The following is a 14,432-nucleotide window of genomic DNA, read 5'->3' on the forward strand; positions in this document are numbered from 1 at the left end:
TGCACCTGAGCGGCCAAGAGGAAGGCAAGGAGAGTTCTCTGGGGAAACAAACCTGCTATGCCACGGCGGGATAGCCACCCTGCATCATAAGCAGGAATACTTGCAGTCTAGGCTGAATTCGACGAGAACCCTGGAAGATGGAAGGAATGGAAACTGAAAGTACCCGTCCTTCCGATCCAGGGTTTAAGGAGTCCTGTCGCCTCGTTACCAGTCTGATCGATTCTGCTGGTCTACGCTGGCCGAAGTTTGTTCGACAAACTTGATCAGGGCTGAGAGGTCGACTAAGGACATCCCCTCTCAGATCCTTTCTTACAAGAAAGGATCGACTGAGGAGGCCGGGGGTGAAGCCGTCGATGATCCTAAGGAAGACCTTCGCCTAAGGTATGGATCATTCTACCCAACCGGGCAACTCTGCTGACGCTATGGCATAGAGGTTCAGAGACACTGAATTCGCTGACAGAGACGGCAGGCGCGATATCCTTGGCTGATCACAGAGATTGTGCGGGAATGGGCATTGGGAAGCTGTCATTCGGATGAGTAACCTTAAGCATCCTCCCAGAGAAAAACCTGCAATCCTAGAGTTCGTGAACTCCTTTTAGGACTATGCCCCCCCGGGGGAGTCTCCCGTGCCATCTGTTCCTGACAGGAGGAAATTGCAATTGGACACCTTGTCCCAGTTGTCGTAGCCGATAACTTAGGCCGACGTGATTGAAAGAAAAGGGCGCTGGAGCCCTGCAGAGTCTGGAAGAAAGCGCCTTGGAGGAGTGAAAACGGAAGTCGATTTCCTCCGCACAGCCGCTGTCTAAGTCTCTGTCCTTGGGCACAAACAAACTCTTCTCAAGGATGGAAGGGTGTCTGAGGTCGTCGACCTCCACAGATGAGACACCCGAAGGAAGCCCTCAGTCAGCGCGTCCAGATGGTACAACATCGAGCTTGTCCGCAAGTTAGATACTTAACGACGAAAGGCCAAGGTGCCTGAGCTCGAGAGGAGGAAAGTACCCATGCTCTTCCTGTAGCTTCCTTGAACCAAACCTCGGGCCGTAACCGAGGAGGGAAAGAACCTGGTAAGCTCCCAGAGGAAGGGGTAAGCAATCACCCCTTGTCCGACGGAGAAATCTCGAACGGAAAGCCCCCCCGCCAAAAATCCTTCCAGGGAATGACGGGGAAGGGCTAACCAGGTTCAGGAAAGAGGAGTGTTGCTCAGATCTCCCTTAAGTTTCTCCTATTCTTGCAAGTGCCATGCTCTGCGTTTACGGGGTGAGGCCGTGTTCTGGAAATACGCTCCAGAAGAACTCGCCAGGCTGGCCATGCTGCGAAAACCCCATTGGGAATCGTGGTCGCAATCGCCCTGGAGCTCGCGCGACGGTAATTCAAAGATTTTTCGCGTGGGCGAACGTGGAAGCGCCCATGCGCGGTAACGCAAACGAAGGTGAGCGAAGGAGCGCAGAAGGAGGGCGAGCGTGGTAGGAAGGGCGAGAGCTGGTGGTCGGCGAGCGATAACCCATAGACGAGCAATGGATACTGCAAGAAATAAGCCGACGTTTGTGCGAAGAAACACTGTAGGTTCGCGCGACGGAACACCATCCGTCCACGTGATGGAAAACCGTTGGTTCGCGCGTGGGCGAACATTGGAGAGCATGGGCGCGGACGTGCAAGCACGTGGGCGCGCAGGCGAATGGTCGCGCCGGCGCACAGGCAAGCGGTCGCGCGGGCGAGCGGTCGTGAGGGTGGGCAGGTGGATGAGCGCGAGTCCGAGGCGGCGAACGCAAGCGTTAGCGCGATGGCGAGAAAACGCGCTGCCGCGTGGGCGAGGAAGACCGCTGGCGATATGGATCAACAAGCGATCGGTGGTGAGCTGGTGAGCGCTAACGCGCAGGTTGGCGATGGCACGTTGTGTTATGCCGACGCGATGGTCGAGCAGCATGCGCAGGTGAGCGATCGTGCGTTGGCGAGCAATATGCGAAGGTGAGCGATCGCGAGCAGCATGTGCAGGAGGGCGATCGTGCGATGGTGATCAGCATGCGCAGATAGGCGGTTGCACGATGGCGAGCAGCCTCTGCAGGTGGGCGATCGCGCGATGGCTATCAGCATGCGCAGGGTCGCGCGATGGCGATCAGCATCCGCAGGTGTGCGGTCGCGCGATGGCGATCAGCATCCGCAGTTGAGGGTCGCGCGATGGCGATCAGCATCCGCAGTTGAGGGTCGCGCGATGGCGATCAGCATCCGCAGTTGAGGGTCGCGCGATGGCGATCAGCATCCGCAGTTGAGGGTCGCGCGATGGCGATCAGCATCCGCAGTTGAGGGTCGCGCGATGGCGATCAGCATCCGCAGATGAGGGTCGCGCGATGGCGATCAGCATGCGCAGGTGAGCTAGTAGCTGGCGAACCATGTTCCTTCAGAAGAGTTGGAGAACGTTGGCGTGCCGGCTGTAACATACGCGGGCGATCCGGAGATCGCCGAGAGACAGGTGATCGCTGGTGAGCTGATGATAGCTGGCGAGCTGATGATCGCTGGCGAGCTGATGATCGCTGGCGAGCTGATGATCGCTGGCGAGCTGATGATCGCTGACGAGCTGATGATCGCTGACGAGCAGAAGGCTAGGCGTGGAAGCCTGCGTATAGAAGAAGAGTCCTTGACCTCGACCTGAACCGAAGTTCTAGATCGCGAGGGCGAACGTGGGCGCGTAACAGGAACCAACAGGAACAGCAGAGATGATCATCATGAAAGCGCTGACGAACAGGAGAGCGCTGATGAGCAGAAGAGCGCCTGTGCGTTAACACTGAGCAGGAGCAGGAGAGAACACAGCAGAAGGGCGCGCAGGGAAACCCTGACACGCAAGGGAAGAACCCCCGTGGGAGGCAACCCTTTGCCCCGAAGGGATCGTTGTCCGCCGGGAGACTGATGTCCTTCGGAAGACCGCTGTCCGTCGGGAAGACCGTTGTCCGTCGGGAAGACCGTTGCCCGTCGGAAGACGAGATCAGACTGCTGTCCATTTGCACCAAGGCGGAAGATCGAGAAAAAGGAGTTGTAGGCTGCAAACGGAGATTCAAAAAGGCGCCTCAAGCACCCTTATAGGGAGATGAGAGGCCCTTACGACGAGGCGGACGGTGGGCCTTACGGCGAGGGAGGCCAACAGCAACAGCAACAGAAGAAACCTCCGAAGAGGAGTCTCTATGAGTGTACTCTCTCGCGAACGAAAGAGAAACACTTCGTAGAAGAGACTGGTCAGCAGTGACCTAAAAGGAGCAATCCTCCGAAGAGGAGCTCCTGCAGTTGCCCAGCCCCTTGAGCGAAACTGCAGGTGTGACTGCTCAGCACCAAGAGCATAGTCCCACGAAAAAAAGGCAAGAGGAGAACCCTCCATAAGGGGAAAAACTCAAGCCTGGACAGGAAAAACTTCCCTCGGAAGGAAAGTTACCTGCCCAAGGAGGCAAGCCTCCTGAGAGTTCTAAAATGAACTGGAGAGCTGTCCGTCGTCACGGGAGTACTTCCAGTAGAAGGAGACACGCCCCTGACGAAAACACAAGGGGGGAGGCAGCAACAGCCGAATCCCCAGGACTCAACAAGACAGCTCACACCGTTGCCATATTACAGAAACGAACTAGATCGGTAACTGTAAAAAAATAAAACAAAAAAACATTAGTACACATTCATTCCCCCGGGAAGCCTCCGAAGAGGAATCCCGAGGGAAAGGAAACAAGAATTACACAACAGGCACGTACCCTCACAACCACTTACACTCACGGAAGGAGAGCTGTAACCAAAACAGAATTATAACAATTATAATTATGTAACTATGTAATTATGTAATTTAAAAATGAATGAACACTAAAGAAAAAACGAAAACCCCGAAAGGAATCGTTCTACAAAGCTGAAAAATCAACAAATACAATTAGATTCATAAACTAATTGAGACAAACGTACGGCGTAGCAACCCCCCCACACGGAAAGGAAGCTACAAGGGTGTAGTAACACGTAGTAAAAGGGTGAACGACCTCAAGAGAGAGAAAGACATAAGTCAAACTCGATCGCTACCCATAACGCCGTAGCGGCCAACTGCCGAGGACACCACGTAGATAAGTACACTACACACACAAATCTGAAAAGGAAACTTACTGATTTCTATACTCAAATATTTATACAAACATGAAAACATGTTTACATATATATTGAGTAAATGAAAAGTAAGCGATTAAGTAAAGACAAAACAAACAATGGCTGCCAAGAGAGGACCAAGACAGAGACGTCTGTCACAGTCTGAGCCAAAAGTGAAAGTGAGCATTCATCTGTGTGTGAGGGAGGGGAGGGGTAGCTAGCTACCACTCCCCTACCCCCCCCCCCCCCGCTAACTAGCGCGGGGGTAATACACCCTCGTTAAATTCCAATGGCTCGCCATTTCAGCTGCGCTAAAAGGTAAACCCTGTGTAAATAGCGTGGTTTGTATTTCGGTTACGGAACAAGTACTACTTTCAGTAGATCGTTGGCGAGCAGGATTTTCCTAGCACGTATGATGATGCTCAGGAGAGTTGGATGTTGGGCACGTATGCACGCAGGCAGGAGACTGATGGCGCGCAGGAGGTTGATAGCGCGCAGCTGGGCGCAGGCACGTAGGAGAATGTTGGTGCGCAGGAGAACGTGGGCGCATATGCGCATGAGGGCACGCATAGCGCGTGATGGAGCTATGCGCATGTTGGCGCATACACCCTTGATGCCCTGTGTTAGGGTTTAGTGATGGGGCCTGACGAGCTACTAAGGAGCGTTCGTCAGGTCAGGTTGGCGGGCGGCGCGTATGTGGTTGGCGCGCAATACCATGCTTTGGTAGAGCCTTGTTAGGCCCATGTAGAAACGGTGATGGCAGGTCGGCAGGTATGTCGGATGGAAGGTCGGCGGGTATGTCGGATGGAAGGTCGGCAGGTATGTCGGATGGAAGGTTGGCAGGTATGTCGGATGGAAGGTCGGCAGGTATGTCGGATGGAAGGTCGGCAGGTATGTCGGATGGAAGGTCGGCAGGTATGTCGGATGGAAGGTCGACGTGTCCTTTAAAAGGACGACCTTCCACCGAAGGAGATCGCGAACGATCTGCAGAAAGGTCCAGGACCAATGCAGGAGCAGTGATGGATGATTGGTCTCGAGGCTCCTCTGCAGTGGACTGCATCGAAGATGTTGAACCAAAAAGGCTCCTCCTCACCGCAGGTGAAGACAAGCCTCTAAGGCGAAGAGGAAGGCGAGCCTTCCGACAAATGCGCCCTCTGAGGGCTGTTGGATCAGCAAGCTAACCTTTTGCAGTCCTCCAAAGAGGAGTCTCTGTAAGTGAACTCCCCAGAGGGAGAGAAACACTAGCAGGAGAGACTGACAATGGACTTAGTTTCTCCCTCGTAGGTTGAACGGGAGAAACTAAGCCGTCAGCTACCGTAGAGTTTGGAGAGGCAGAGGTGATGGGTGATACCGCATTAGATACCTCTAACACCACAACGTCACAAGAGACGGAGGATAAACTTCTGACGGTGGCGACGATTGCTTGACAGCGGCACCCAATTGGATGTAGTTAAGCAAAACCTCCTTGGAGGGCTAACCCGTAAGCCACAAGGAGGACCAAAGCTAGAAAAGGGAGGTTAATGACATATCCTCCCCCAGGGGGAGAGGTGGAGCTGCTTCGCTAGGGGAAGCAATGTCATCTCTCGAGTCCCGAGGTTGGTAAACAATACATCGGTCTACGCTACCACTCGACGGTCTCTCGAAAGAGACCGACCGAGTGGGAGCTTCGGAGGAGGTTTGGGCAATGGAAGAAGAGGCCTTGGGTTTTCTCCTTTTGAAGCAACCTTCAAAGGAGAAATATCCCGTTTGGACTTCTTCCATCGTCGCAAAAACCTCTCCCACTGGGAGGTAGACCACTCCCTACACCTGTTGTTGCTATCCGACCGTTGGCCCCTACAAGAAGGACAAAGGGCGTGAGGATCAGTCTCGACCGCCGACATGAATGTTCAACAGGGGCGGTCAGGAAACCCAGGCCAGGTGCGCATGATCGCAGAGGCCAACTTCACATATACAGAACTAGAAAAAGAAAAGACAAAAGCAATTAAATGGCTGCCAAATGACAGCGAGGATGAGAGCGGACACGTCTGACCACCATCCGAGCCGAGAGCAAAGTGAGCTCAAGCACAGGTGTGTGAGAGGGGGGGGGGGGGGTAGCAAGCTACCCTCCCCTACCCCCGCTAACTAGCGGTGTGGGTAGTAAACCCTCGTTAAAAATTAATGGCTCGTCATTTCAGCTACGCCAAAAGTAATGCCACTATTAAATAGCGTGGTTTGTATTCCATTTACGGAACAACTGAGACTTTAGTTTGTAATGTCTTATCTTAATAGTCAGAGTCTGATTAATCCAAATCAGATGTAAAATCAGAGGCAACAATTTAGGTTCAGAATAGCACCTATCCACAAAACTACCCTTGTAATTGCTCACACATATAATGCACTGGACAGGCTTCTAGTTTGGTCTCTAACTTTACAGTGACACTGCCAGTAATGTCGATATATACGTAAATGCACAGCTTGGAAAACTTCACACACTTCATTTCTAACAAAAGCACTCAACGATTAAGTAAAAATTTCAAACTTTTTTTTCACTCAGTTAAAAATAGCTTAATGGCCTCCTCTGGGGTATATTAACATCTGTCCAAATGAGTAGCCATAATTGAACTAAAGAATTTTTATTTGTAAATCAACTGCTGAAGTGCATTGTCTAACAAATTTCAAGAAAATCCAATCTAAAGAAGTGATTATAATATATCTGGATTCTAATTGGTTGATTCAAAGTACAGTAAAGGTATCTGGTTTCAGTTTGTTTCATCATAATACTGTAAATGCTCACCAGAACGTCAGCCGGGCAAGCCCAACCACAACAGTGGCCTCCCCAGTCAACAGCTTAAACTCCCAGTCCCGGGAGTCAAACATTATTTTTTTTTGCACACATGCATACAGCGGGTCAGACAAACGAATCATCACACAAAAAGCCTCCCAAAATCTAATACTGTACCCAATAGCAATGCATTTAGAGAAGGTACGTTTCCATTGGAGCACCAAGCTCAATAAGTGAAACTATTACGCGATTAGACGGAAATTGTCACAGTGCACAATGGGAAAGAGTTAAGTAGGCTCGGAACAAACATACAAAATTAACGACAGCTTATCTTTGTGACATCGTGAAGATAAACAAGTAACTTATAAAAATTCCCTCCTTACTGTAATTTGATTAAAATTTTTCTCTTACAGTATTATGCTTTTGCACAGATAAATTTGATTAAATTTTTTCCCTTATTTATGCTTTTGCACGGATAATGTACTGTGGTATGACTAAAAAGCGCCTGGGGAATGTAAAACACGCCTGGAGAAAATAAAATACCGACCGGGAGAAATTTGACAGAATTATCAATAATGATTGAAGGGAAACACTTAAAAGATTTGTTTTAAATATAAAATTATTTGAGTTCTTAAATATATGTATGTATGTATGCATACTTCAATTCCTCCAAGAAAGAGAAGAGAAACAGACAGGAATATTTAAACCGTTAATTCATTTGGAGCTAGATGAAAAAAATTACCGTATGTTCCATTGCATTATTGTATACATAATTATAGTAACATCTTAGATTTGTATATAATATCATAGATTTTACCACAAGGAAGGAAGTAACAATGGTGGCAAATTTTCAGGCACAGATGATCTGTTGAAGGCTCTTGTAAATACTGGCAAAGACCCTTTATTCACGAACATTTCAAGAGGAATTAAAAACAACGTTGGATACATTATTGACAATGCCAACAATGCAAAGAAAGAAGCTGATGGGAAAAATAGACAATATGTCAATAATTGTGAAGTGTGGGGAAAGGTTTCCTTAAAAACTCTAGATTTCTACACACAGACGGAAAATTTGTAAAAACTGTAGAGAATGTACGAATTCCTCTGAATCCACAACCCAATTCAGCATATGTTTTAGTCTTGAAACCAGTCTACACCAAGTTAAAGAGATGCCCTGAATATCAAAAATAAATATCATGGATATAAATGTTACTGTTGTAAGGGGGGTCGCAGGGGGCGTTAGCCACCCCCTCCCTGTTAGGTAAGGATGCAGCTTGTAGGTTAGTTTAGGGGGGAAACTTTAGGTTAGTTGATGTCCATTTTTATTGAACGCGTGAGGAACTGGCCGCTGATATACAAAGGCTCCTTATTAGAGTTTCATTATGATGTATATGAAATAAATTACTTAAATCTAAAAATCTTATTCCTTATAACACATTGGCATTGATTTATCAATACTGTACTTCTAAATCCAGGGAACTTTCTATTTCTCCCGGGTGCTTTTTAGTGTGTCCTATGTACTGAGATGCAGTTTTGTTTTTACTTGTTTTACCCAAGAAAAAGAAAAATTTCAACAATAGAGGTCGGTGAGACGGTAAGAATACTCTACATTCGATTTAATACAAGTTAAAGTAACCCAGTGACTGCATTTTAAACTATCTGTGGCATGTCCTCAAAACCAGGCCCCAGGCAACACTACAGCAATTGTTAATATAATACCTGATTCCAATCTGCAAATAGTAAATTCATTTAAAATTTGATGAGCTAATTTAAACATCAAAGTGGCAAAGTAATGTTGGCATGCAATGCTCTTCTACTTTTGCCTTACAGTGAAAGTAATGGCCTGGATATATTATCTTACCTTAAGGTATCGCCGTCAATGACCTTAGATGTTAGGATGCCTGAAAACCTTAAACCTTAAGGTATCGCTGGTTACGTTAGACTATCGGGGAATGCATAGGGTCGTCCTTCGTAAACTGTTAACCTATAAAAACACACTTAAAATTAGAAATATAAATAACTTATAAAAGCAGAAACATTCAACGGCGACAGCTGTACAGACACAAAATAATATCATTACCCTTCCTTCTGTCAAGAAAAATATATCACATGGCGAAACCTTGACAGACTCTGCCCCGTCTCTTCGCCAATGTTTTGGTTTCGATATGGGTCTTCTTCTCACTTCTCCTAGCCCGGTCAGCCGTGACTGGCTGGGGCCTGGGAGGCTGGGACAGACAGTCTGGGAGACAGCCGCATACAGCATTTCTTACATTTTAGCTCATGTTGCGCAACTTAAATTACCCAAATTGACACTGTACATTTTATTTTTATGGTTAAAAGCGATGGCGATGACATTAAACTCAACCATTTAAAAATTAGTAAAAGTAATTAACAAAATATTCCCTAGAATTCTTGCTTCCAAAATGTTATATAGTGAGATGTTTTGCCGTCCAATATAACCATATAGTTATTAATAGCCAAAAAATAACATTGATATGAATACCAAAAACATAGAATGCAAGAATTATAATGCATGGAACCCACAGGTAAACTCTACTTTCATCTTCATTGCTTATTTTTGGAAAAGTCCCAGTCACTGTCAGTCAGGCCAGTCTACTCAACATTGCATGTATAAACAGCAAGAGCTCGTGAAAAAAAATAAAGGTAAGGGGACAAATGAAATTAAAAGAAAAGAAAACATACAGTAAATTATCAAAACGAGGTTTGTAAATAGTAATGGCAGAAGATACTACGTAGGTGATAAGGTGAACTTAACACGAAGCAGTAATTGTAATGAAGACAAGGATAAATATGATACTTTACTTTAATGGCTGCTTTATTGGTCCTACCACGCAGGGGAACCCTACTCTCTATAGGACCAGCAAAGTCAGAATATCGTATACATGCTTTAGTATTTCGCATATCGCACTACATATCTGGTGTTTATTGCCAAATCCAAATTATCGAAATACGCATAGAGAATAAGAAAACCTTCAGTTTCTTCTTTAAGGAAATATTTCTCATTTATCAATTTTCGAATTTTAATTGTCTTCTTACATACTAAAGTGGCAGCAGTTTATGACATCCTTGGTATACATGGTCCGTATTTTCTGCCAATCTCTTCAATCCCAAACCATAAGCTTTGTAATTTCTTGAATTCGCTTTATGATCACCTGGTTTGTTCAACTTAGGGCAATTGCAATTTATGCATATCCTGTTAGTTACATTCCTTGGTGGCGTGATTTTTCCATTTCGTATACTTTATTATCAGTCTTGAAATTGCAATTTTTGTAAAAAAAAAAAAAAAAAATCCCATCCATTTGACAGTTGTAGCGGGTGATTACATGGTACTTATCAGGTATACGTATTATATAAGTACCCCATCGCAACATAACTTTGTCACCATTATCACGTAGCCTTCCGAAGGTCAAGAATTTCCAACTGTAGCACTTTTCTTGAATACCAGACTAATCTTCTGTTCTACCTTTTGGATCTGGTCTAAGCAGCATTTTTTTAATCATTACATTAAAACTTCATCTTCATCGCTATACACATTGCATATCATTATTTTATGTTTTATTTTTCAACTGCTTCTCGTTACGTTAAAGGCAACCATGATTTGAATCAAGATGGAATTGAATACTGTTTGCTGCTTCATCTCTGACCTTTTCATCAGCAAAGTTTACAACAACATTTCCATTTGAAGTAGACCTCGTAGAAAGAATTGGCATATCATTAAGTGAATATTCAGCCACATTTATTTATTTATTTAATTTTTTTTTGTCAGTGGTTGTAGTTGATTTAAATACTAGTATGATTTTTCCTTGACCTTGTCAGCGAATGTCATTTTCTCATTTTGGGGATCCTCCGGTGTTTGAAGTGTTAATCTAATTCATTCCACATTCTTCGCCGTTGCTCCATTTCCAGTTCTTTGTGGTATTATCCATAGAACAATTATTTGCCCGGCGCACTCAGTTGGAGTGTATTTTTTTTTTCTTTTTTTTTTTTGGAGCCAAACATTAAGGTGCTACTTGTACTAACAAATCCAGTATACATGTCATTAAGTATCTGGACATAAATTCTGTGTATAAGAATAATTCGAACTACAACATCCAATACATTTTCTCTGATGGAACTCCGATCCCCTGGGAAGATTTTTTGTCTTTTGTAGGGATGTTTTCCAGGAGACTAATTTCCCACACTACATCTTTTCACATGTCTTACGTCAAATGTCATATACTAATGCATGATAGCACACCTATTTGTATTGGTGAAGCTCTTTAGCTGCCCCGACTTTGCCTAATGTGTGCAGCAGGTCACACATTTATTTGCTATATCCCCTCTATATAAGCGGACATTTTAAGTAATCATACGACCTAGCCTGCGTTATTTGTAAAATCTGAATTATCTCATTAAAAAGAATTAAAATAATTAAGTTTTATTCACTCCTAACATCGAGTGGTAAATCGTTTTGAAATGCATATTTAAAGGATTTTGAACCCATAACCTGTTTGCATCTTACTTTTGTATACTTTACTTTACTTTACTTTAAGGGCTGCTTTCATGCTACTATCACAGGGAAGCCATACGCACTATAGGACCTACAAGATATGTTTTTCGTATACATTCTTGGGTATTTAAGGCATCAAACATCGTATTCCGTGTTAACTGGACAGGATACAAATTTTGTGTAAATTTCTATCACAAGAAGCGTGTCTGTATTTATAGACACAAACAACAGTAATGAAATTTAAAGAAAATGAAAAGGCTTTGTCATGAGCGTATAGATAAAGCTAAAGTTACCGTAAGACAAATATCAAAAATATATGTAGAACTACAGAAGAGAGACTATACAATATGAAAACATGAAAAAATGCTGAATTAGAAAGCAATCTCACGATGCTCGCCGTAGACTCAGTGAATGCTACCCAGACTGCTTATCTTTCTATACATCTATCTAGGTGCCATATCTTCGACGTAGGCTGATAATTACCCCCACATGATCCTGCTTCTAGCTCCCTCTGTAAATTTTTTTCAGCTGTTACTTTTGTCATTTACATCCACCAGTAAGCTGTCCAGAAACTTTTTCCTTTGCCAGCCTCTTGCTCTTCACCCCTCTATCTTTCCTTTAAGGCACAAAAGTTTGATCTTTTCGCTTCTTATTATATGTCCCAGAAAATCCATCTGCATCCTCCTTACCAATTTTAGAAGTGATCTCTCTTGATTCACTCTCCTCAATACTTTCTATTTGTTACTCTCCCAGACTACTGATAAAAAAAAAATTCTGACAGGTTAATAATCTAGCGAAGGATATGGAATTAAACACTAATGGTTCCCAAAATTGAGAAAGGGACATTTTCTGAAAAAGTTAAGGAAAACTGTATCGGTAATTAAATTAACAGAAGAATCAACTAGGATCACCAGCAGGAAAAAATGAAGTTTCAAGAGCACTCAAAGATATAGCAATTCTTAATGCAAGGTCAACTTCAAATGGAAATGTAAAGTTTATTAATAGAAAAATTAGAGATGAAGTAGTAAATAAGATTCAAACCATAGTTGCCGACACTGAAACGAGGAAAAATGTAAAATTAAAACCTAAATAATGATATGCAATACATACAATGATGGAGATGATACAGTTGATGTTTTGATTCAAAGGAATCGTTGCTTGGATCAGATTGAAAACGTAGAACAGATGATAAGTCTGTTAATTAAGAAAAGTGTTGCAGGTGGGCCTACTCACTGCATGTTGAAATGTGATCTTGATGTTCGGAGGGCTATTCATGACAAGAAATCAAGAAAAGAATTTGGAAAAAAATAGAGGAAACTACTGAAAAAAGGGATGAAAATAAAAAAAAGTAAACAGACTCATAAAAGGAAATAGCTCACAGCCTTATATCAAAGAAATGGTTATGGATAATTCCTTGTAATGAAGGCAAGGCTAAATATGCTCACGCTAAGGACAAACTTCAAAGGAAAATGCACAGATGATGTGTATGACTTATGAAAAGGAAATAATACAAACTTTTATTTTCATGTCCAAAATTAGGGCAATTAATTAAGAAAGACATAAACGTAGGTAGGTTGCAAAATCTGAGCAAGGATCTGGTTGTATACATAAGTAAACCAATGCATATGAAAGAAGAATTTAAAAAGTCCAAACTGACCACAATAGGTTGCCAAAACTGATGATAGCAAAGTATTATCCAAACTGATTTCACGGTAGTATAAATTAAGAATTTCATTAATAATGTTGTTATAGTACAGGGGAAAATAATTACAGTAATAGGTATAAGCTTAGAAGCTTTGCACCTAACTATAATGCGATAGAGTGCCCGCAAACATATTTTGTGGAATGAGCAGAATTAATCATGTGAAACTGATGAAAGTATGTTATGCTCAAACTATAAAGTACTTAAGATTGAATTAGGCTTAAGCAAATATTTAACCGAATTGAATCACAATGATTGGAAGTATCTAGATGTGGTAACCATAAGCTTTCTGTTACTAATAAGCGAACTCGGCCTCCCAAGGGCCAAAAACATGCCCAATGTTTAATACCCAGGAACAGGCTGAGTACCACTATACTCTGGTATGTCCTCATTTTAGTAGCCTCGGAGAGTTGTATATGAAAATATATTACACTAGACTAAATAGTATACAGTTTAGTCATAAGTTTAAAGTAAGAAATAAGAGAGAATTGTTCAATTAAGCAAAATTTGTAAAAATAGTATTGGAACAGTTTTAGTTATAAATTAGTTTTATCTAGTCCATATAGGCTTATGTCCACATTATATATGGCATATATTGGTATACGGATATATATATACAGAATTGTATAGATATGTGAATGGAAGTAATTTTGCTTCTTTTTACTACCATCTTGCATTATTATTGTAAGTCAAATTGTAATTTTGTATATTTTGTAATGTACTCTCATACCACGAGAGGGATTGCTAGAGTTAATGAAATCCTTTACTCATTTAAAAATCATTTATTCCTCTAGTTAAGAACTAGGAGCCAGGACAACGATGACGGTGACAGGGTTATGTTGGGATGAGGTACTTATAACATACGTGATCACTTACTACCAAAGTCAAAGGAATGGGCATTTTGAAAAGACTACAAGTTCAAGGCTGATGATAGAGTACATGGGAGATGTTCAGTAAATCACACCACCAAGAAATATTACCGTCAAGTGTATAAACTGCACTAAGTTTAAAAAAAAAAAATGATCAAATAGTTAATTTAAAAAAAAATATATATATATATATATATATATATATATGAAACTGAGGAGACTAGCCAAAAATACAGACCATGAATACTACCAATGTCATAAATTGTGGCTATGCAAAAATTAAATCTGTTGATAATAAGATGTGTGAAGAATTTTCTTCACTTCTTATTTTTATCTTACATGTGTATAATGGGGTTTAGTTACCCCTAATAGTATTGTTTTCGCTGATCGCAGGGATTATTATAAGAGGCACCAATTTCGTTTTCTATCTATAGAAATTATAGGTAGACTATGGTAGAATTGCCTGTTTGGGGTATGCTACTTGTGTCTACTCAT

The 14,432-nt window shown here is 42.9% G+C and overlaps 1 protein-coding gene across 2 annotated transcripts in view; it reads right to left on the reverse strand.

Annotated features, from left to right (window-relative positions):
* The window catches only part of Bdp1 (transcription factor TFIIIB component B'' homolog Bdp1), a 186,334-nt gene extending 177,096 nt beyond the window's left edge, over nt 1–9,238 (reverse strand). The window contains exons 1-2 of one of the 2 annotated variants that reach the window (XM_068378562.1): nt 8,937–9,054; nt 8,718–8,840 (exon numbers count right to left, since the gene is read on the reverse strand). Coding sequence is in view for 1 of the 2 variants with exons in the window: in XM_068378561.1 (XP_068234662.1) it covers nt 8,937–9,119 (183 nt within the window). In the remaining variant the exon portion in view is untranslated. Of the gene's footprint in view, nt 1–8,717; nt 8,841–8,936 lie in introns of both variants that reach the window. The other variant, XM_068378561.1, reaches the window with a different exon arrangement.
* Between the last annotated feature and the right edge of the window lie 5,194 nt (nt 9,239–14,432).

Source organism: Palaemon carinicauda, chromosome 8 (genome assembly GCF_036898095.1).
Source record: "Palaemon carinicauda isolate YSFRI2023 chromosome 8, ASM3689809v2, whole genome shotgun sequence".
Classification (NCBI taxonomy): domain Eukaryota; kingdom Metazoa; phylum Arthropoda; class Malacostraca; order Decapoda; family Palaemonidae; genus Palaemon; species Palaemon carinicauda.